This window comes from Lissotriton vulgaris, chromosome 6, assembly GCF_964263255.1.
Source record: "Lissotriton vulgaris chromosome 6, aLisVul1.2, whole genome shotgun sequence".
Lineage (NCBI taxonomy): Eukaryota > Metazoa > Chordata > Amphibia > Caudata > Salamandridae > Lissotriton > Lissotriton vulgaris.
Window position 1 is genome coordinate 1,406,365,701 of NC_141694.1, and position 25,012 is coordinate 1,406,390,712.

The window sequence follows — 25,012 nt, forward strand, 5'->3', positions numbered from 1 at the left end:
CCCCGATATCCTACGCTGACGACACCCAGCTGATGTTCCCCTTTAAAACTTTCACCCCTGCCCTGCAAAAATCTTTTGCTGAAGGTATGAGAGCCGTCGCAAATTGGATGGCCGAGAATTGCCTTCAATGCAACGTGGGCAAAACGGAAGTCTTACTGTTTGGGGAGGCGGCAACATCATGGCCTGGGGAATGGTGGCCCACAGAATTAGGACCAGTCCCTGTGCCAAAGCAGATGGTCAAAAACTTGGGGGTGTTATTCGATCAGGCCCTGACTTTTAAACATCATGTCAACCAAGTTGCGGGCACATGCTTCAGGGCCATCGGACTATTAAAAAGGGTGTTCCCTTATATACCTGATGGTCACAGGAAAACCCTAGTCCAGGCACTAGTGATTAGTAGACTGGACTACTGTAATGGCCTTCTATTGTCAACTAATGAAGGCCAACTAAATAAATTACAAGTGGTCCAGAATACGGCGGCAAGGTTGGTTCTCAATGTTCCATCTAGAACTCCCTCCCGCCCTCTACTAGCCAAGCTTCATTGGTTGCCAGTGCGGCAACGTACAAAATTCAAAATCCTTTGTACTATTCATAGATGCCTGACAGGAAAGGGCCCTAAATATTTGACCAGAGCCTTTCAACCCTATGTGCCAGGCCGATCACTTCGATCGAGTAATCTTCATTTACTTCAGGTCCCCAAAATAAAAAAATCCCGTCAAGGTGGTCGGGCTCTGGCACATACAGGCCCTGCTCTCTGGAATTCCCTTCCCCTTGAACTTAAACTAATCACCAATCACTTATCCTTTCGTAAAACTCTCAAGACCCATCTTTTCAGCACTAATTAATCCAGTTTATGATTTCTCACCTCTGTAATGATCAGACACAGGTCCAATCCCCTTTTCCAACATGAGCGCGGAGATACCCCTTCGGGGATTTATTCAGGCGCTATAGAAGCATATAATAATAATAATAATAATACTCTACGGAGTCAGCCCTACTTTTCTCCACCGAGAGTCTTAGGCGCATAGTGGATGAGGGAGAGACAGCAGCGTTGGTACTTTTAGACCTAAGTGCAGCCTTTGACACCGTGCTGCACTCAACACTGCTGTCTCGGCTATCTGGAATGGGAGTAAAGAGGTCAGCCCTTGCGTGGCTGGATTCCTTCCTGGCCAACAGGAACTTTCAGATGAATTGCCCCCCCTTTAAGTCCTCTCTCAGAAAGGTGAGCCATGGGGTTCCTCAGGGCTCGAGTCTGAGCCCCACCTTGTTTAATATCTATATGGAACCCCTGGCTCGCATAGTTGAGAGTTATGGGGTGGGCATTGTCAGCTACGCTGATGACACCCAATTGATGTTCAAACTTACGCCCGACCACAGCGAAGATGCCACCAATTTCTCCAACTGTCTCTCTTCCGTGGCAGCTTGGATGAACAACAATTGCCTTCGCCTAATGGCGACAAAACCGAGCTGCTGGTGGTAGGAAAATCTTCTTCCGCATGGTCTCACATGTGGTGGCCTGCGGAACTTGGCAGTCCGCCTTGTCCTGTGGCTTCGGTGCGTAACCTGGGCATAGCATTGGACTCTAACCTTTCATACAAACCTCATGTTAACAAAGTCACAGCAAGATGCTTCAGCGTACTGAAGGTCCTTCGGAAGGTACTAGACCTCCTTCCCATGGACTCCAGAAAGACCACTGTCCATGCCCTAGTAACCCCCCATCTGGACTATGGGAACGCCTTGCTACTGGGTTTGAGCAAGAAGGGTATCCATCAACTCCAGTGCGCTCAGAATGCCGCTGCGCGCCTTGTGCTCAAGCTTCCTCGAAGAGCCTCAGGGAGATCGGCCTTGTCCAAACTCCACTGGCTCCCCATCAAGGAGCGAATTAAATTTAAGTCTTTATGCTTTGCCCACCGTACAGCCCATGGCACCGGTCCAGGTTATCTACATTGCCTACTCACAATACATCGGCCCACCAGGAACCTAAGATCTTCTGGTACGATGCTGTTCAAAATCCCTCAGATCACTAGAGCCAAGATGGGTGGTTCCTCGTTCAGATACCTGGCTGCCAAGGGCTGGAACAAACTCCCACTCGAGATGCGTATGGAACCCTCTGAAATTAGATTTCGAGGAAAACTGAAAATTTTCCTCTTCCCTCGCACCTAATCTCCTCCCCTTCCCTTGCCCATGTCTGACCTACCTGTGTTTATTCCTCTGAGCTCCTTTGCAGTTTTCAGCGCGGGGACACTCTGTTTTTGAGTAACCAGGCGCTTTACAAATGGTTTCTATTCTATTCTATTCTATATCAATGCTGTATCCTGCCTCTCGGAAGCACCCAGGCTCCCCTAGACAATCACAATGCTGCCTTACATCAGCATTATGATTGGTCTGAGCGCCGATGTTGGGTGCTCAGAGAGAGATGTGGAGCCTGTACATGTTTTCCACCCAGGCTGTCCAATACAGACGGTGGAGAACATGCACAGTGCTCATGACAGTTTGGCCGGCCCAACACGTGTGGAGAACATGCACAGTGCTCATGATAGTTTGGACTGCCTAAGATGGATGGCCAAACCGCCATACGTACTTATGGTGCAGCCAACACTCCTCCCCCTGCTGGCGTCACGCGAGACCAGCTCCGCCCGCCCTACCATGGAGCTAAAAGAAAGACTAAAAATAAAATTATAATAATGTTCTGTTATTAGCATTTTGTTTTTAGTGTGCTCTGCTCTTAGAGCAGTGGAACAGCGCTCCTTCGTCTCAGTGGAAGAGCCGCCCCTGCATTTGTTGGCCCATCATGCTTTGGCTTCCTTATTAAGGGATAATTTATAGTATAGTGATATTTAATCTGTCGTTCAGGACAGATTAAATATGGAGGACATTACTTCTACTCATCAAACTTATTGGTTTTTTCAACACAAACTTCCAAAGTGGGAGTTTGTTTTTGGAAAACAAATTACTAATGACCCAGATACCTCTGCATTTTTTCCCAGGGTGCGGGGGTCCATAGTAATTGTTTTCTGTTTGCGACCACCAGGTGTTCCCTGGAGGTACTGAAGAGGAAAAACAAACATTAGACTGTCTTCTCTGAATAGGGTGGGCGGTCAAATATTTTTATACTGACAGTGACGCCTTCGCCAAGCCGTTTATGTCGTTTTCTGATGGCAGAGCCAGAGGGGCACTGCCATCAGCCCTGCTGGTCTCCCAGACTCATCATAGAGTGGGCGGACCAAGGGATTCATGGACAGGGTACTCGGGCACCCAGTCTGCCAAACTCTTATTTCAGTACCAAGTCCTATACGTTTCTTCCCACCACTGTCTGATCCACTTGTGTCCATAGTTTGTCAGTTTCTGTGAGGGACCAGTCTGATAGAACTGAGCTGCTCACTTTAGTGTCAATGTTAAATAATCCTATGATCCTGTAGGCGGTACATGAATTGGTATCTGTACCTGGTTTTACTGTTAGGGAAATATTCGCTTCTTCCAGTGAGTTAATTAGAATTTTCTCTTTTATAAATGGACTACGGAAATTTGTCTGGTGTGGGGCCAAAGTAAAAGCAAAGTACTTATACAAATTCACTGTGAAGCTGCCTCAGTAAGGTGCACTATGCATTTTGAGAGACTGGATAGGAGCTAGTACTTCAAGTTATATACTTGGTGTCTCCAGTGCATCTCTTTAGCCTGTGTGGAATGGGGAATGGATGCTAATGTTCACGCTGCGCTGAGGATCTGCCATGTAGAGTGCTGTATAATAATCTAATAATTCCTATGCTATACTTCTCCACTTCAGAGGTCATGACTCATCTCGAGGGGAGTTGTATATTCTCTATATACCCACTCTCTATTTTCCATTGCAGTTGTCTTGAAAGATGTGGCCATAATTTGCTATTTTGATCCTATGGTGTTTTCTTGAGGCCCAACAGGGTGAACTCCGCTTTTTTTGTAGCAATAGCATGTCATTTAATCCTTAGTAATGAGACTCTACATAAAAAAAACAGCACCGTGAGTTGTTTTGGGTTGTTGTCCAGTTCCCTTTCGATGACTTCTGGTTCATTTTAAATTGGTCCATTCCTCACTGTATTTACACTGAAGGATAGCAGTGAATTAATTCCAGGTACATTCATAGCCCACCTCGTCTGGGATGTTCATATCTAAGAATATTTTATGTGAGTTTGGAGTAGCCAGTCAGGGAGTAGCAAAGAAAGGATAACTCAATCGGAGCATGGTCCGAGATCACTATTGGATGCACTTTAGTATTATGCACCTGACAAATCGAAAGAAAGAATAACTCAATTGGAGCATGGTCCAAGATCACTATTGGATGCTCTTTAGTATTATGCAACACAGTCATTAAGGTGTCACTCAGCCAGTGGATAATTTATAAATGAGTCCATCATATGGACATGTGAAAAGAAAGTGTAGTCTATTTGGTCTACCTTATGTTCTCTCCCTGGATCTCGCCGGCCCAGTGTCCCTAATGTGATTTTTTTCTTTTTTACCGTTTTCGAGAAGGCATCTCAGTTGGCTGCATTTGAACCTGACCTGTCTCTGCCAAAGTTAGCTAGTGTGTTAAGAAAAGATGCAAGGAATAAGTTCAGATACCGTTGCTAGTGTGACGCGTCTAACCTGTATAAGGCCTGAGACCATGACATAGTTCCCCTCCTTATCCTTCTTATGGTCAACAGGCATAAATCCAAAAGATCTATGAATGAAGAAGGGCATCCCATTATGCTTTGGGCCAGACCAGGATTGAAATGTATGTGGGTACTGTTTGTGTCTTAACATTGCCTTATATTTGTGTCTGAATATATGTTTCTTGTAAGGTAATGATGTCAACTGTCTCTAGCTACAATTGAGCAAAATCTATGTACTCTTATTGGGCGAGTTCAACCCTTTAGTGCTTAGCAAAACTAACCAACATTTTTTTACATAACAAGTTTTATTGGATTTTTGATTCTGCCAACACGCGTAGCATATATGCACAATAACAACAGTACACAAATAAAACATGCTCTGTTTCCAACTTTCAACAGTCTACATGGTTGTCTCCCTGATTACCCCAAATATCCTCCTCTATCCCTCTCTCCATGGTGTCAGGCTTTATAGTCCCATATTTCTTCACCAAGTGTCACACAGATGATATGATTAAATTTTTATAAAGTGCAACAATTACCCGAAGGCATCAAGGCACTGTAGCCGAACGTCCCAAACTGAGCCGTGTTCATAGACCAACCATATAAAATATTAGGGGGAAGTATGGAAGCCAGAGTTATGCCCGGAGCACAACACAAGGCCCCCCAAATCTTGAGGTTTTTATGTGGCCATCCTGCTGGCCTCATAAATAGGTCGTTCTGCAGTCATTCAGCTGTCCAAGCCCTTCGCTGATGGAGTCTCCGTGTCACGACAACGACAGGCTACTTCTCTTTTAGCTGCTGATATGTTAGCTTCTCCCTCTGGTTTTATGTGGAGAACAGCCAGTTTTGAGTCAGGGTGCAGCGTCCATCCCAGAACCCTGCTCATGTCTGTGAATACGGATTCCCAGAAGGGGGTGAGTTCACTGCAAACCCATATAGTATGCAAGAAATCTCCCAATATCAAGGAGCATATGAGGCATCGGGGCAAGCAATCACCCCCATCTTCCAAAGTGAGAGCTGGGTGCAATATGTTTTGTGGGGGTAATATTAACTTTATTAGGTGAAATTGTGGTGTTATGGCTACCTCTCTTGGGCTGCCATCACCTCTCCCTACTCCTTGTCTTCAGGGGTGCACAGATCCCGCTCCCAAGCTAGGTGAAGTTTATCAAAAGAGTTTGCACACTTGTTGATCAGAGGGCAATAGACTTGGTTATTTTGCGATAATCCAGCTACCCCATGAGCAGTTTGGCCTCCAAGGGGTTGAAATCTGGGAGCTCCTCCAACCCCTTTATGCAGAGTGTGAATGCATGCCTCAGCTGGAGGTAGCGCAAAAAATGACTTCACTGTATTTTGTATTCCCCATGGAGGTCCTAATAGGATCACATTGCCCCTCCCTGCTTTGTGTCTTCCAGACTGGACATTCCAATAATCTCTCATATCTGGAAGCCTTCTAACGCCAACACTTGTGACAACATCCTGCCCTTCGAGGGGGGAGTCTCTCTAGTCAGCGGTCCACCCCAGCCCATGGTTTTTAGGGTCTCCTACCAGAACCACAGCATCAGTTTAGTCACAGGGGAGCAACATGTCTGTCTGTTCTCCATATAGTAGGTGCCCCACTGATACCTATTTTTAAGAAGCAAAAGCCAGGTTGCCCTATGTGGCATACCTCCACTCATTCATAATGAGCAAATGTGAGTGTCTGCAGTAGGATACCATATCCACAGCTGCAATACCTCCCTCATTAGTGGATTGAATGCAATTAGATAACACTATCCTGGAATCCCCCTGTTTCCACAGGGATCTCTGGAGTATGGACACAAGTCGATCAAAGAAGAAGCGCTGCAGGTCGCACAGGAAATTCTATAGTTGGTATAGAAAGTGGGGCAATGTCACCATCTGCCCAGCAACAGCAGTGGCAGTTGTGTCCAGTATTTAGTGTCATTTGTTAACTTGTCAAGGAAGGGTTGTATGTTTCTTGCCCATGCCAAGGAAGCATCCTGCATCACAAACACTTGCCTGCAATTCTATCGGATTGCAGTGCCTACTTTTGTCGATGCTGTAAGTTACTGACCAAATTAGGGTGAATTATTTCTTTATGCTGCCATGGTGGGTGTTCCACCATACTTATTCAAAAGCTGTTGTAATATCTTAGGGATTGACACTGACTTGGCTCTCACTTTATTTTTAATTTTTACCACTGTGTGCTTTGAGCATGTCATTTTTATGGGACACGTGTGCTTTGTATTTGACTGCATTAATGAACTTGTTGTCTAAATACTTGTTTTTGTTCCATTAGGTTGGTCATCCCTTTACATGTACTACACTATAGGTTTGTTTAGGTTGGTTTATCAGGGACATATTACCAGACAACCACCTTCGTGTAGATAGATTTGCGCATATTGGTCCTGACGAATCGCCGCTAGATCGTATGACTACTAGGCGAGAAACATCTTGACCATCTGACAGAGCGCCAATCCTGAGACATTACCTCAGAAGTTTGCCATCCAGTTTTTAATCAGGTTGTAAGCCCTATTGAATAAAATTGTTCTCTCTGGTTCTTCCATTTCCTGTTTTAACGTTCTTTGGTTCATTCACCACCACCCCCTCCATCTACACTTTTAGGCCCCTCACTCCCACGGCACCATAAGGCTAATTGGAATAAAATATCTCTGCCAAAGAGCCCCTCGTTGGGTGCCCGTCAGGTATTGCAGCGCCGATCTGATGAGGAGCAAGCCCTATGATGAAGCATGACACCCAGCCAGGGGCCCTAATTCCAACAGGGGAACTCTCTGTTCCCCCTGTAACTTATGGCCTCCTAACCCTCTTATCCCACTGTAATAGTTAGGAACTGCATACACTTTTGTATTGATCATTGTATGTTTCTTGCCCATGCCACGATAGCATCCTGCAACACAAACACCCAGCTGTAGTGAAGTCTCTCCCTAATCACAGGCAGTTAATTTGCTTGCTCAGATCTTGTGGGCGGTCATTTACTACAGTAAGTGATTATTTTGATGGATTGGCACATAAGTCTGAAATGTCCCCAAATATTCAGATTATCTGCAGGATGCTGTTGCTTCTGGATCATCAGGAAGATCAGTACATCGTCCACGTTCAGTTCTACCCTATTAGTGGTCTCTGCATTGTTATGTTTCATACAGGCACCCCAATATAGGCTCAGGGAGCAACCTAACCTTTCACCTAGATTTCCCCTGCCATTACACTACATAACGGTTCTTAAGACTGACTTTCTACCTAGTTACGGTACTGCTTACAGGATGTGGGGGTTTCCCAGAAAACTAGCCTCATTCATTATGCATGAGGATTCTTGGAAACTCAGCAGGACTACCATCTCCTGAATAATAACTATGTATAAGGGTATATAAACACCACATCTTTGCTGAGGCAGGGGGAGATGAAAAAGGACTTCCATGCTGACACACTGACTGACGCAAGCCGCTGAGGTTCCGGCATGCAGACACTCAAGCTCTCAGTGGTCTGACATCCCTCGTGGGGTGTCCATCTCGAGACCAAGACGGGGTCCCACAGTCTCTTACTTCAGATAATGGGGTTGACTTTATCCTAAAGGGGTTCTTGGCTCTACACCTACATACATGCTAGGTACACTTAGGTACATCTAGGTAGGGTTGCATCGTAGGAGTACGCATTATTACTGTCATGCATTTTTATACCTGCCTGTTTTCATTGTTTTAGTACTATGGTAGAAATCTACCATCCTTTTATTCTGTTGGTGCGTATAATCATTTATATCTGTTTCTGTCTAATGGTTAATTCAGCACACCCATTTTACACTAGAATGACGCTGGTTCAATAAATGCTTATTGAAACATCCCCACCGTTTATTCTGTGTATCTCTCTGAGACAAAGTGAGCACGATGGACTAAGCGAAAAGTATCGCACCGTTTCCACAATCCCTGATGGGACAGAGTTGTCATGTTCGATAGTTACCAAGAACTATTCTCTCCTTGGTAAGAGGGGTTCCTAGTGGCACTGTGAGCTAGCTGGTATACAGGCAAACATATCCGGTGTGGGTGTCTGGAATCAGTCTGGACACCAATCCCACAGTCTATGTTGTCTAAAGGCAAAGATCCTATGTAGGTTTATATGAACTACAAGACCTGACACCGCAAACGTTGGTTTAGTACTTATTTATTAATCAGATCTGAGTAGTTCAGTCAAGCTATTCTCAGAGACCCTTACTCACATTTTCCCAGCGACTTCTGGAGTGGGAGAGGAACTATCCGCCTCAGCTGAGTAGGCATTTCCTATGTATGAGCTGTAGGTTTATCAAGCTTGAAGGACAACTAGTTACTATTGGGTATAAAACCTTGTCTAAGTTTCCTTGAAACTTTTTCCTGCATCAAAATAATGGCTGACGAAGATGCCAATGTGGCAGCACAAAGTGCTGCAGCAAGGGAGGAAGAAAAAGATGAAATAAACATTTCAGATAATGTCAGAACTGACCTTACTTTAAAACTAGCAGATTATGGAGTCACAGCTAGGGGTGGAAAAGTAACATTCATGATTGAGGCACATGAGTCATAAGGAACAGAGGTATTCTATTCATGGGTTAAATTCCCACAAGCAGATGCACAAACACATACATTTCATTCTTATACTAAAGATGAAACACCAGATGAATACTGTCCATATGAGGACATTGAACCTCCGCTCACCTACCAGGAGCACATAAACTGGCTCAAAGGCGCCCTCCCACACACAAAAGAAAAAGTGAGACTCGGTCTGCTCGGAAGAGATGGAACAACTTGGCCAGTCCTAGTGGTTTACACACTGCATCCAGACATTGACACAATGCCAGTAGCAGACTTAAGTCCACTTCATAAAGAAACAATAAAACGTTATAGAAACCTGACACAGTTTGTGATGAGAACACTCACACTTCAGCAGCAACGGCTACACCAGCAGTACAAATTCAGGGATCTACAACGAAAATAACACCAAAAACGCTACACGAAGTTATGGGTAAAATGCACACTAGACGTGAGCAAATGCCATTCTGGATAGCTAAAAAAATAACACAGCTAGAGGCAGTATTTCCACACACAAGCCCTCAAGAAAAACACAGAATGCTAACAATCTGCTTGCCAATGGGGATAGCTCACCTGATAGAGGACTGTACCTCTTGGGGTACTGGTTTCGCTGCCATATATACCAGAACTCATGGTATCCCTTCATTAGTAGTAATACCAGATGTATTAAGGCAGATACAGAATGAGTGTTTGGCAGGACCTGCTTTGAACTTAGGGATGAAATTGTTAGGAAATGTTGCCCAGGTATCAGCTATTATATTAGCAAACATAAAAGGGGAGGCAGCAGCAGTGGCAATACGCCAACACCTGAGGGATTTCACTCCTTTACAACAGGAACATGAATTACCTAAAATTATTAGAAGACACCTATGCTGAATTAGGTAGAGATAGTTTGGGAGCTAGAGCAACAAAACCTCAACTAATGGGTGGTCCTGAAAAAGAGAACACCAAGCAAGCACCTGATTCTTCCAAGAAGAAATGGGGTATCAATAAAAAACAAAAGAATAGAGAGAACAGATCACAATCCAGAGGAGGGCCTCCTCAACAGGAGCCCTCCGAAAGGAAGTACAACCGTAGGAATTGTGATAACATTAAAAACCCTGATACGTATCAGGATACTGATGCACATTCCTGTCAGGCTTCATCAAAAAACTCTGAGAGGGAAGGACGGCCAGAACACAGACAAGAAGTGCGTACAAAGTCCAGAGACACGCAACGCGCTTCAGATTATACTTCCAAACAAGAAGAGAAACCAAAATCAAAACCTCAATTTAATAAGAAGAAAGTAGTAGGTCTTAAAGTTAGCAATACCCCGAATTCTGAGGACTCAACTTCTGAACGGGGAATGGGCTCTGACAATGCTAGACAGCGCAGTAGAACTAACAATAGCTCACCAGATCTTGATGGAATCTCTGGTGACAGTGGAGTTGAATGAACATATCACAGTGGAAACACCTGATACACGGGTAAGTGTCCCACATAGGTTATATGAAATAGCACTCCAAATGGAGAGGGACAAACCGAAAAAAATTAAAGGTCTTTTTTGGGAGAACCTGACTCATAGATATGACATCCTTTTGGTTGAAAAAGATTGGCCACCTGAAATTGTTATGGATTGCCCAAAGGGAGAAATGGAAATTTTACCAGCTTTTTCCGAGCTCGTTCCTATATACTTAAAACATACATACGCGCAGGAGTAGGAGGTAGCACTTGCTCCAGCATTATATCACAACTATGTTGTGGGGGATGCTGACTCACCTCACCATGAAATCCCAGTAAAAACTGCTCCAACTCCACAGAGACACTACCCAATAAAACTAGAAGTGAAAAAACAGTTCAGGGAGATCTTAGATCAATTCGAATACCAGGGTGTAATTGAAACTTGCACCTCTTCAATGAATAATCCTTTGTTTCCCGTAATGAAATCCGATAATTCATACCGTAAAGTTTTAGACTACAGACATCTGAACACAAGCACTAAAACATTTGCAGTACAGAATGCACACAGTGCGGCATTGATAAAATAATATTGTGCGAAAAAAATACAAACCAACATTAGATATCTTAAATGGATTTTTCTGCCACAATATAGCGCCTGGGAGCAGGTATTCAAGAGCATTCTCAGCGCTCGGTTCTCTTGGTCAATTTTGTTGACTACCCCAAGGGTATAAGAATAGCCCTGGGTTGTTCTCCGCTAGGGTAACAGAGTTACTTCAGAATTTGGATGAGGAGGCATTGTCCTATGTAGATGATATTTATCTGACGGATGACTATTTAAACGATCACATGACCAGGGCGAGCAACATAATTTTGGGGCTCGCCTCTGAGGGCTACAAATTTAGTTTAAAAAAACAAAAATAGCCCACCTCAATGTCCTATTTTTGGGATATATATATTCCACATTTGTAAAGCGCGAACAATGACCCGTAAGGGTCCTTAGGCGCTGGGGCCGTCGGGAAGATTAAGCAAGCTATTGCCCAGAGTCACATGGTGCTTGGCTAATCTGCCACCGGCACCGGGGATCGAACCTAGATACCCAGATTCCAGCGTCAGTCGCCCTGGCCGAGGTGCCACACCTCTCCCGATATGAGCTTTCAAGTGAAGGGCTATGAGCTTTCAAGTGAAGGGAAAAGCCTGAAAGTTAACTTTTTAGAAAAGTGTGCGCTGCTCCAACCTACTAAATAATTGAAAAACCTGCAATCCATTTTGGGATTCCTAGAGTTTGGCAAAACATACATTTTAGATTACGCAGAAAAAGTGAAGCCTTTCTACGACCTAATAAGACCTGATTTTTCAGTTAGGCATTGGACACAGGAACACACAGACATCCTTTGTTCTCTACAAGCTGACATGATAGCTTCAAAACATCTACACACATGTGTAAACACCACAAATTTGGTGATCCGTTTTATAGCGGGTTAATCAGGGTATACTTACCTAACCTTCAATGAAGGCGAAACAGTACCCATAGCATAGAAATTACACTTGTACACAAATGCTGAAATGTGTTTTGCTCCTACAGAAAAAATTCTGACAGCAGTATAGACCGCTGTAGTGAGGGAACGAGCACTGGCTCATGGGAAACGAATAATTGTCATAACTCCAGTACGGGCCTTAGAGGCTGTTACAAAGGCAAGAGTTTCAAATGATAAAGCTTTACATCCAAGAGCAAAGCAATGGACACATTTTCTCACTGCAACAGATGTAGATGAAAATTTGACTCAACACTATAAACACAAGCATTCCTGCAATACGAACAAGAATATCCTCTGCTGAATTAAATAATGCCTCTAGATCAGTATGAATACGTTATTTACACTGATGGTTCTGCTCAACCGACCATGGGTGGTAAATAACAATACAGCGCCACATGTGCGATTGGGAAGGGTCGTATGCAGGAAGGCAAGTTCCATTCTAGCAGTATGAAGACACAGTCTCTAGGAGACCACACTGCACAGCTGGCAGAACTAAAAGCCCTGTTACTGGCCCTAATAAATACGGATCGAGAATTCCCCACAATGATTGTGTGCTATTCTTTTTACTGTGTCCAGTCATACAATGAATATCTACACTACTGGGATCAAAATGGGTTTAAAGACTCAAAAGGTGGCACAATTAAGCATAAATTGCTATGGGAACAGGTAGCTGAGTTGAAAAACAAACTACAGAGAGCTCACGTGATACACACGCTGAGTCATCAACGTGATGGCATTCATGTTGAAGGGAATTCTTTGACTATGAAGCCGCAAAAGGGGCAGTACAAACTGCTGCCATAGCTGCAATCACCAGTTCTAGTACGAGAATAGACGGACAGATAACGGTAGCTGTCATTGCTTCAAGTAAAAACAGCACAGTCTTACCGAAAGGATTTCCACTCAAGAACTCCTACAAGTTAGATGCAAAAAATATTCCGTATGCTCAAATTTCAGGAGTGGGGGATAGAGTAATACCAAACATAGATCAGAGATTAGGCTTAATACTAGCTGCACATGAGGGACTAGGTTCTGCACACGCAGGAGTTACTGCAACAGTTTCTTTACTGAAATAACGCTATTGGTGGCCAGGATTAACTAAACAGACATAGAATTTTGTCCTAAAGTGTGACATCTGTCAGCAGATGAAGGGTTACACTGTAGTGCGTCCAGCGCAACCACCTTCACTAATATTCGACAGACCACCCGTTTGTGTCTATTTGGACCACTGCAGCCACCTACAATCAGATGGGGTTTGTATGCATATCTTTGTGGCAATGGATTCATGCTCTAGACTCCTATGGGTAACGGTTATAAAAGATTTGTAAGTCTTTATAAGGACATACGCAGTTGGCACATTACATTCTGACCGTGATCCCACATTTAGCTCTAGGGCTTTCAAGGAAGCCATGGAAAGTTTGGGTGTTCCACTGCGGTACTCCTCTCCGTACCATCCCAAGGGAAATTTCGATTGTAGAGAGGAAAAACCGAGACTTAAATCAATCTTTAACAGCAAGGATATTAGGTTCCGGTGGTAGTTGGGTCAATCACTTATACAGGGTCCAGAGGGCTCCTAACAATATACCAAGAAGTTTCTTAGGAGGTTTCACTCCTTAAAAAGTCCTATTTAGGACGAGAATGTGGGTACCTAATCTCGATTGTGAAAGCACAGTGGCGGATGAAAAACCATTTGACATCAATAAACGTTTGGCTGTTTTACAGTATCTCAATGAATTCCAGGCACTAAAAAGCAACGTGCAAGTAAAACGCACCACCACCGGGGAAGTCACATCAGTCATGGCAAGACCTGCCTGCATCCCGAAAGTCGGGGATCTGGTTGGAGAAAAGATTGTGGACAAAAAAGAATTTGGACCATCATATAGAAAGTCTGTACCTGCCACGGCTGTTAAAGGAACAAGAACAGAACTTCTACCGCCTCTTGCCGGGAAAAAAAGAAATGAGATTTGTCTCCATCAATCTGATCAAACCACACTATGTGGCCTATACTGAATAGGAGGCCTCGTGGGCTCCTGGGCAGCCGACTCTCTCATCACGCAACCATACAGGAAGTTCAGAAAGAAAGACTCATAACATTTGAAGATCACCAATACAAAATAATGGATATTCCAACAATGAAATGGAACTTGTTCCTGTTGAAACAGAACATCAAAACTCAAATAAAAGACAAATATCAATTCGGCCTACAACCAATGTCTACATCAATATGACTCTACAAAAGACGTCTGCCAGTTTAACGAAAGCTGCTGAGCTACCAAACAATAGATTGAACTGCATCTGGGAACTTCATCGATTTTGATACCTTCTCTCTGGATCCCAGTGAACCTATAACAATGCCAGCTCAAGTTTCCCGTAAACAACAACTTCATGACTTCTACATTTTTCTGAAAAGACTTACCTAGTATCACCTTGGCTACAGCTCTGGATGATTACTGGAATATTGTTTTTTCTATTTTGGATTGGCCTACTGACTGTCTTTTGCTTACTCATGAATGGAAACTATCTCCCAGAATGAGCTGCAGTTTCCAATGTGAACTTGGTCCTGAAACCTCATAGGTCATCTCATCGTGAACAAAGAGACCTGTCCTTCGTGAACAATACAGCTGTTCCAATTCCTGATGATATAGTTTGGGACGGAGTTTCATATGATGTATTTGGTCCCATTTGAAAATACCTAATGTATTCAAAATTTCTTTAAATTATATCATTATTTCCATTACATTTTCTGATGATTGGAATTTTGAAACTGTAAATATGTTGTCTGATATAGAACAATCTACTGATTTTTCAAGCATTGAAATGTTAGAGGACACATCTGATTATGACACAACGTACTGTTACCAACTGTGATACGGCGGCCCCACATACCCGTCACACACCACGGTATTGCAGTCCTTCCCGTACGACAGGGAACCCGGCCAGAGCGTCCACAGTAGCAGCCCAACCCACCAAATGTCCAACCCTCTGTCCTCTGTTCCAGGACCCAATCCGGAACGGCGGAAACACGGAAGCACTACCTCCTGACCCCGGAAGTACCTCCCCCTCACGTGATCCGGACACTAGAAATACCGGACCCAGGAAACAGTCCGGCGTCGGATTGAGCTTGTGGCAGGAGACCCCGACTGGAGCGGTGAAGGAGAGGACGAGTGAAGAGGAAGAGGACTGGTCCGAAGATTGGTGGAGTCCACCGGAGGTTGCTGGGGAGCGGCCGCAACTCAACTTGGAGAGTTGCGGCGGAGCGGGTGAGTGATACGGAACCCCTCCGATAGCACATTAGGTGCAGTGTAAATAACTCCTTTCTGTATAATTGAACTACCCTTTAGGCTCACGTCGTCACTCGGAGCACTGTATAAATATTGTAAAGCACTCCTCCACTTTGTAAAGAAACCCTCTAATCCTCACGTCCCACCACCCCACACCCCTACTGCTTCTCGATACCCAGCTTGTGTCCACTCCTACCCTGACCCTACCGTCCCCTCCTCACGTTCGTCTTCTTACCCCTCACAGTCCCCGGTGCTGGTAATAGGGATTCGACGAGAGAAGTCCGGCAGGACTAACGGCTCCTTTCTTTTCTTTGTTTTCCTCCCGGTACCTCCGAGGACATCCCCAAGAGTAGAAGACCCGGAGAGCCCGCTGACAACGTTACCAGACCTGGACCCTTCTTCCACCCGAGGAGCTGTGCCTTTCATTTCTGGAACATTGACTCTTGCTAATCACCCTGTTTTGAGCAAACGTACGGAAATAAACCAAACATTGCCCACTATATACGGCCTCCGCGCTTGGTATTCCGGTCCGCCACACCCCCACGCACACAGTTGGTGTCAGAAGTGGGATCCGGAGGCATGGAGGCCGTCGTACAGAAAATGGCCGAGTCCCAAGAGATGTTGGGAAAGCTAATGGAGAAGTTTTTGAAAACCGCTGAGGAAGACCGGGGGCAACTGCATGACGTCCTCAAGGGCCAAGGGGATGCCCACGACCAAGCCATGGGTAAATTAACGGACGTCCTCGGCCAACAACAACAACGACCCATAACCTCCCTCCCCTCAGTAGTCTTACAAAAGTATGTTCCTGGCGACGATCCGGACTACTTTTTTACGAACTTTGAAAGACTGGCGCAGGCCGCCTCCTGGCCAGCAGATCGATGGGGGCAATATTTGGGGCCGCTACTGACCGGAGACCTCCAAGCGGCGTACCAACAAGCCAATATACAAGGCAACACACCCTATGATGATATCAAGAAGTGTATCCTCGAACGGCTAGGCATAGATGACGAGACCTATAGAGTGAAGTTACGCCAAGCCAAGGAAGGGCCCCAAGAAACCCCCAGGGCTCTGTCCTTCCGGATTAAAGATCTCGCCAATCGCTGGTTACGGCCTGACACCTCCACAAAAGACGATATCCTAGCAAAAGTATATCTGGAGCAATTCCTGGCATCCCTACATCCGGCCACTCAAAAATGGGTACGACAACATGCACGACTCACCCTCGACAGCGCGGTGGAGATCGCGAGTGCATACAGTCGAGCCCAAGAAACATCCAGGGGCAGAGATGACCATCCCCATCGAGCGCATATAAATACAGTCAGACCCCAGCGACCCCCCCCTCCAAGGAAAACGGAGCCGCCTTCCCTGCTACCACCACCGCTCATATACAGACCACCCAATCCGGGTCCACAGTGTTACAACTGCGGCGGCTATGGACATATAGCACGTGTATGTCCACAGAAAGACGAACCCATGGAGATAGGCCTGATACAGAACTATGTGTGTGCAACACCCGGAAAGAAACCCCCACCGTTCCGTTGTCCCGTGTATGTAGACGGACATCCACTCCTAGCTTTGGCTGACACGGGCTGTCGCCAGAGCGTTCTACGGCCCCAGGACCTACCGACCCCACCAAGACCACCCACAGGAACCGTCGCCATCCAATGCGTACACGGAGACACTAAAAGGTACCCTACCACCCAGGTGCGAGTACGGCACCCAGCTGATCCCGGAACTGAACTCACTGTAGGTCTGATACCGAACCTTCCTGAGCAAGTGATCCTAGGGAGTGATTATGCTGGTCTCCCTAAATTAGTGCAGGACACTACCGACTCCCTGAACCAATGGTGGGGAGAAGCACCCTTTTCCGGGGAACAGCCGCTGGCTGAAGATCCGACCAAAGCCCGGAAATCCCGTAATCAGAAGAGGAAAGAGAAGCGAAACCACACCACCGCCTACCCAGTGGTTCCCGATGTCCACCCCTGGCAAACAGATAGAGAATTCCGGGCATCGCAACAAGAAGATCCTGTCCTACAAGAGGCCTGGGGAAAGGCCTTAGAACAGGAAGACCCCCTTCACGTATGTCCCTATTTCTTTAAAAAGAACGGACTACTATATAGAAAAGGGAACCCAAACCAACCACCACAGCTATTGATCCCCGGACCCTTTAGAGAGAAGGTGCTCTTCCTTGCCCACAGCCATCTCCTAGGGGGTCACTTCAGCGACGAAAAAACCAGTCTATCCATCCTCGAGAAGTTTTATTGGCCAGGAGTACATCAGGAGGTCAGACAATATTGTAGAGAGTGCCCAGTATGTCAGAGGAACAGTAGATATCATCCTCCCAGGGCTCCCTTACTCCCTCTACCCCTCATTGATATCCCCTTCACCCGGGTCGGAATGGACATCATAGGCCCCTTACTTCACTCCCGCAGTGGCTGTCGATATGCCCTAGTTCTGGTGGACTACGCCACCCGCTTCCCTGAGGCAGTGCCCTTACGCCAACCTACAACACAGACCATAGCTAAAGCCCTCATCTCCATATTCTCACGAGTAGGGTTTCCCAGGGAGATCCTTACGGATCAAGGCACTCCATTCGTATCATCCCTAATGAAACAAGTATGTTCGAACCTCGGCATAAAACAGATCCGCACTTCCGCCTACCACCCCCAGACAGACGGGTTGGTAGAGCGATACAATGCCACCCTGAAGTTAACACTGAAGAAAATGTTGGCCTTAGAGGCAAAGAGGTGGGAGGAGATGTTGCCGTTGGCCTTGTTTGCCATTCGGTGTAAAACTCAGAGTAGCACAGGATATTCTCCGTATGAGTTGCTGTACGGTCGACCACCCCGCACCCTTCTTGACATGGCCCAAGAAGCATGGGAGGCCGAACCTGACAGAACCCGACCTCTGCCAGAATATGTCGAAAATCTAAAAACACATCTCGCACAGCTGCGTGACATTGTCCGCCAGAATATGGAGAACGCACAAGCCAGCCAGAAACGGCAATATGATAAGGGTACCAAACCTCGCTCCTTTAACAATGGGGATCTAGTTCTTCTGATGAGACCATCATCAGACCACAAACTGTTAGGGCAGTGGCAAGGACCCTATGCGATTCTTCGCCAAGTGACTCCGGTCACCTACGAAGTAGAACTCGATCCTGTTCGAGGCACCACACAGGTGTACCATATCAACCTCCTTAAAAAATGGGAGGGACCCCGACCCGTCCTGTCTACCAACGATATGCCAGGCCCTCTCTTATTTGAATCATGCTTTGACCCCGAGATGACCGGAGAGCAGAGACTGAGTCTCCGAGAGGCCCTACAACCCCTACAGAGAGTGTTTTCCTCCTCACCAGGTCACACGACCATCACAGAACACAGCATACACACCGAGCCCGGAAAGATTGTACGGCTTCGACCCTACCGGGTCCCTGAAGCCCGTAGGAATGTGATCCGACAAGAAACCGAACTAATGTTGGGTATGGGGATCATTGAGCCTTCCATCAGTGAATGGAATTCCCCCATAGTTCTAGTGCCTAAACCTGACGGGTCCGTCAGGTTTTGCATAGATTTCAGGGAGGTAAATAAAATATCCAACTTCGACACTTATCCCCTTCCGCGGGTTGATGAGATGGTCGAGAGCATAGGGAAGGCCTGATACATATCCACGTTAGATCTCTGCAAAGGCTACTGGCAGATCCCACTAAGAGCACAGGACCGAAAGAAAACTGCCTTTTCTACCCCAGACGGCTTATTTCAATTCACAGTATTACCTTTTGGGTTACACGGGGCACCCGCCACCTTCCAAAGGGCGATGAACCAAGTGTTAAGACCACACTCAGGGTATGCCGGGGCCTACCTCGACGATATTGTTATCTATAGCAATAGTTGGGCAGAACACCTCGATCACCTCAGCAAAGTCGTTGGGTCCCTGGGATCTTTTGGGTTCACCATTAATCCTGCAAAAACCACTCTAGCGGCTACCTCGGTGAAGTACTTGGGTTACCTCTTAGGAGAGGGATTGATACGTCCACAGGCCAAGAAGGTTGAGGCCATTCAATCCATTCCATTCCCCCAGTCCCGAAAAGACCTCCGGGCATTCCTAGGCCTACTAGGGTATTATCGCAGGTTCATACCCAATTTTTCCCAGACTGCAGCTCCCCTCACAGATCTCTTAAGGAAATCCACGAAAACAGAAACCCTCCTAAAGAATCCCACCCCTGTTCTACTGTTAGCCTTCTCTCGACTCAAAGCAGCATTAACCTCCAAACCGGTATTGGTCAGTCCGGATTATTCACGGACCTTCCTCCTACAGACAGACGCCTCAGACCAGGGTCTAGAAAGACGAAAATGGGAACGAGAACCCCATTTTATACTTGAGCCGTAAACTGTATCCCCGTGAAACCAATTATGCTGTTGTAGAGAAGGAAGCATTGGCCATTAAATGGGCGGTGGAAAGTTTAAGGTATTATCTAGAAGGGAGAGAGTTTGTCATCTATACTGACCACGCCCCTCTGGAGTGGATGGCCCGTAATAAAGGACATAACGACCGGGTCCTCCGCTGGTTCTTAGCTCTGCAACCATACAGATTTCGGACATTGCACCGTAAAGGGACTGAACAGGGCAATGCCGATTTCCTCTCCCGTTATCCCATGGCCCAAACCCGTACTAGAAGGACAGCTAGGGGAAGGGGATGTGATACGGCGGTCCCACATACCCGTCACACACCACGGTATTGCAGTCCTTCCCGTACGACAGGGAACCCGGCCAGAGCGTCCACAGTAGCAGCCCAACCCACCAAATGTCCAACCCTCTGTCCTCTGTTCCAGGACCCAATCCGGAACGGCGGAAACACGGAAGCACTACCTCCTGACCCCGGAAGTACCTCCCCCTCACGTGATCCGGACACTAGAAATACCGGACCCAGGAAACAGTCCGGCGTCGGATTGAGCTTGTGGCAGGAGACCCCGACTGGAGCGGTGAAGGAGAGGACGAGTGAAGAGGAAGAGGACTGGTCCGAAGATTGGTGGAGTCCACCGGAGGTTGCTGGGGAGCGGCCGCAACTCAACTTGGAGAGTTGCGGCGGAGCGGGTGAGTGATACGGAACCCCTCCGATAGCACATTAGGTGCAGTGTAAATAACTCCTTTCTGTATAATTGAACTACCCTTTAGGCTCACGTCGTCACTCGGAGCACTGTATAAATATTGTAAAGCACTCCTCCACTTTGTAAAGAAACCCTCTAATCCTCACGTCCCACCACCCTACACCCCTACTGCTTCTCGATACCCAGCTTGTGTCCACCCCTACCCTGACCCTACCGTCCCCTCCTCACGTTCGTCTTCTTACCCCTCACAGTCCCCGGTGCTGGTAATAGGGATTCGACGAGAGAAGTCCGGCAGGACTAACGGCTCCTTTCTTTTCTTTGTTTTCCTCCCGGTACCTCCGAGGACATCCCCAAGAGTAGAAGACCCGGAGAGCCCGCTGACAACGTTACCGGACCTGGACCCTTCTTCCACCCGAGGAGCTGTGCCTTTCATTTCTGGAACATTGACTCTTGCTAATCACCCTGTTTTGAGCAAACGTACGAAAATAAACCAAACATTGCCCACTATATACGGCCTCCGCGCTTGGTATTCCGGTCAGCCACACCCCCACGCACACACCAACATTATAGTCCTCACATTTTACACAAATCCAGTATTCCACGTCATGTTTTTACATACCACCAATGGGAACATTGTCGAACACCGCCAAAAAGTAGTCTGAGAACGTTTGCACAAAAATGTTCTTATTTTTCAGGGTTTAACACTTCTTACCCGACCTCATATTAGTATAAGGATTCACCTGCAACTGCACAGAAAAATATGCTAACTAACATCAAACAGATTTACTCTGCATCCTTTATTTCCCAACTGTCTGAACAGAGCTTCGACTGATGGAAGGACACTAAAGACATAAAATCAGTCTGGGGTTCGAAGGAATGGCAGGTTCAGGGAACAGAAGCACTATTTGGAGCGTGCCTCATTCCACAGCAGGTTATATTTCTGTATGACACTGTGCAATAGACTTCCTGTCTTGGAATAGCTAAGAACAAAGACTTGAAAACACCACGGATTTCCTCACCATCACACTTTGATGGGTGGCAAAACTTTACATCACGTGGAGGGGACACAATAGATGACATCATACATTATAATTCATCAGACCCCAATTGGAAGGGATGGTTAGTTTGGCCCACAGACACAAATAGGTGTCAAAAGAGATTCAGGGGTACCACCAAAGGGTTTAGTATCCATAAGCTGGACCAACGCTTTGTACAAAGAGAACATCCAGGGGTGGTGACATCATACAGTATTGGGAAGTTATGCCTCGATTGGCTAAAAACCTTGACAGTATCACAGATGAAACAACACTTATCCTCACTGTCAGAAGACATGGATCTAAGGGACTTTTTATTGAGTCCCCGAAAGCCACGTCATAAACATTTCTTATACACTGTTTATAATGAAATATGGAACATCTCAACAAGAAGCTGCGGAGAGAGACTTTGTGAAATTGATAGAATTAACCTAGAAAAAGTGTAAGCTGTAATTGATAATGGTATAACTACATTAACATCCTAGATTTATTCACTGGGCAACATTGTATCTTCTGCTATAGATATACTAGAACAGGATTTGTCCATACTACAGCACGGACAGTCTCAGCAACGTTCTATTATGTTGTTAAGCTGGACACCACAATTATTGTTTTCCGGTTATGTGCCTTGATGTTACATGTGCCTTGATGATTTATTAAAAGTATGTCCTTGTTCTCTGCATACAATCTAACTAAGAAACAGGTAACTATGGCACAAAGGGGAGCAAAATATATGATGCTGCGTATTGAAAAACTGGACCAGTTAAGTTTTATTGTGACAGAGTCAACATGCACAGAATGATTAATTCTTGGTCATATAACTTTACCGGTCCCAACCTTCCAGTTTCAGTATTGCCTAGAACAACCGGCAGGCAGATATGAAGCGATGGGTAGGGAATTCATCAAGGAATCTTGGGAATTGCCATAAAGATTTTGATGTAGGAGTGGGGACATGAAAGTGTTTCTAAGCGGTACAAACTGCAAGAACTCTTTAAGTGGATCTCTCATATGCCAGGATATCATGCTTCACAGGGCCTATAACGGTTCAGTTGCAAACTTATCCTGTCATCTGAAAGGGTCCCCAGCTGTCGTTATTAATCCAGAGTTCAAATTGCTTTCGAAAGGGAGTTACTTGATGCTGAATGATCAAGGTTGTTGTGGGATGCTTTTGGGCATTGCATATCTTGTCACTGTAGACTCCAGGGTTACGTGTTGTATGCAAATATTGTTTCCACCGACCCACACAGTCAGGGAGGCGACGTTATGGCCTTTGTTGAATATTTCCTTTATACGGTTTGATACTCTGAGCCGAATGAAAGCTTTGCTTTTACAGAAAACAGTGCCCTTAACCTCCGCCCGAGAGACTTTTGATCTTCAGGTCTCAAGGTCCTTAGCTGAGATGCAGGCACTTGTACAAACAAACTGCCCTTTCCATTTCACAGAAATGGTACAAAGTATATGTCTGATACAACAGGTATAGTACACCTATGTAAGACCATAGGTTCTGGACTGTTAAGCACCATTCAGACAGTCTTGGGAGTGATTCCAAACATCATACACTCCGTATTCTGAAGCATTTTTGGAGGACTTCCCCTGATCCTGTTACTAATAGCAAGAATCCTGACTGTGTAATTTTTCTGCTACGCAATGGACGTCCCAGTCACCAAGGAGATGGAAAAAACGCTCATGGAGCCCCGATACCATGATCGCATGGTACTCCATCTGGAACACCTCGCCTTCAAGAACTGAGCGAGTCTTAGTTCCTGTTATTTAGACCAGTCTGGATCGACTGTGTTCTGCCTGTCTTCCGATGCCTGTTCTGCGGAATGCATGTTGGATTTCTGCCTAACATAATCATCGGTTGAGCCACCGCACATGGATGCATTACTGGACCCGATAACAGCCCATGTACTGCTGTGTCCTCAGCGTATTCCCATGTTGATGTCTGCATTTTTAGAGCCACCAACGGATGCTTCAGCTCCTGTTGGAACGGCTACCGGCTCCTCTACAAACACTCAGGCCTTGGCCGTCACACAGGCTTGCCCAGCATCAGCTGTGGATAATATAGAAGATCCTCAGCGCTTGATTGACCTGATCTGTGAGGTGTTGCAGGGACCGTTGTCTGCTATAGCAAGCAACAGTAATGGTGCGTCTTGCAGCCAGGACACAAACATTTGGCTCATCGTGTGCTGGGAAAAATTTGGACTTTTCAACAATAGACACTGATTGCTGAACTGCAGACACTCATAGTTGTTCGAAATATATATACAAACATATTTTAGTAAGACTTCTACGGCTTAAAATAAGATTTTAGCATTTTTAAAAAATATTTTTAACGTACTATTGTTTGTTAATTAGTTGTTTGAGTACAAATGCTTAGAAGTACAATAAAAGGTTAGTATTTCGTCCAGTCGGATAAGGAGTGGGTGTTATGTTTCATATAGGCACCCCAAAATAGGCTCAGGTAGCAATCTAACCTTTCACCTATATTTCCCCTGCCATTTCACTACATAACGGTTCTTTGTACTGACCTTTTACCCAGTTACGGTACTGCTTACAGGACGTGGGGTTTTCCGAGAAAACTAGTTATTATGCATGAGAATTCTTGGAAGCTCAGTAGGACTACCATCTCCTGCATAATAACTATGTAAAAGGATCATTCCTTCCGTCATCCTAAGTCCGACATGACACAGCAAGGTAGATCTCCTGAGGGTACCACTTTGGGTATATAAACACCATATCTTTGCTGAGGCAGTAAGAGGAGAAAAAGGACTTCCATGCGGACACACTGACGCAAGACATTGAGGTTCCCGCATGCAGACACTCCAGCTCTCAGTGGTCTGACATCCCTTGCAGGGTGACCTTCTCGAGACCAATGTTCTGAACGTATCTAGGACCCTAATTAAATATTCCTGATTCATGCCCTTATGTGGTTATAACAAATCATATCCTTACAAAGGCATAAGAATCATATCCATATTTAGTCATAGCCAATGCAGTCCAAATACGGCAAGGCTACTTCACTAGACTCCTAGAAAGTACAGCGCGTTCTTTAAACAAACCAAGCCTCCAGCAGCCCGGGAATTCCTCCTGCTTCTGTTTTGATTTGTCCTAGAACTCCTGAGAGTCCTGAAAAAACTGCCAGTTCTTAGTGACAGTTCTTAGTGACGTCTTATGTCCAACCTTACGTCAAACTCGGCACCTTCCAGGTATAAATATACCAGCATTTGCCTTAAGCAAACACACGGTGGTTTGGAGCAGAGCGGCTATCTACTTACCCAAAGCCCAGCTGATGCGAGTGCCGAAGGAAGCCGACCCTCCCATTTGACGCACTGAGAGAGACGCTGTCTTTTCTCCTGCCGAGAAATCCAGCTCCAGTGTTTCCAGTCACCCTTGCGGATTGCTGGGAGATCGAATCC

At 45.8% G+C, this 25,012-nt stretch overlaps 2 protein-coding genes across 4 annotated transcripts in view; one reads left to right on the plus strand and one right to left on the minus strand.

Annotated features, from left to right (window-relative positions):
* The window catches only part of CFAP61 (cilia and flagella associated protein 61), a 1,856,219-nt gene that overhangs the window by 157,396 nt on the left and 1,673,811 nt on the right, over positions 1 to 25,012 (minus strand). The gene's annotated exons all lie outside the window — the stretch shown is intronic.
* Positions 16,032 to 20,553, plus strand: LOC147708926 (uncharacterized). Its single transcript, XM_086925412.1, has 2 exons — positions 16,032 to 17,531; positions 20,284 to 20,553. Exons 1-2 carry the CDS (start codon positions 16,032 to 16,034, stop codon positions 20,551 to 20,553), a joined length of 1,770 nt encoding a protein of 589 aa, XP_086781538.1.

Coding starts and splice junctions, on each gene's coding strand:
- LOC147708926 (XM_086925412.1), top strand. CDS start 16,032: ATGGAGGCCGTCGTACAGAAAATGGCCGAGTCCCAAGAGATGTTGGGA. Junction 17,532..20,283: donor AACAGGAAGACCCCCTTCAC/GTATGTCCCTAT, acceptor CCTCTGTTCCAG/GACCCAATCCGGAACGGCGG.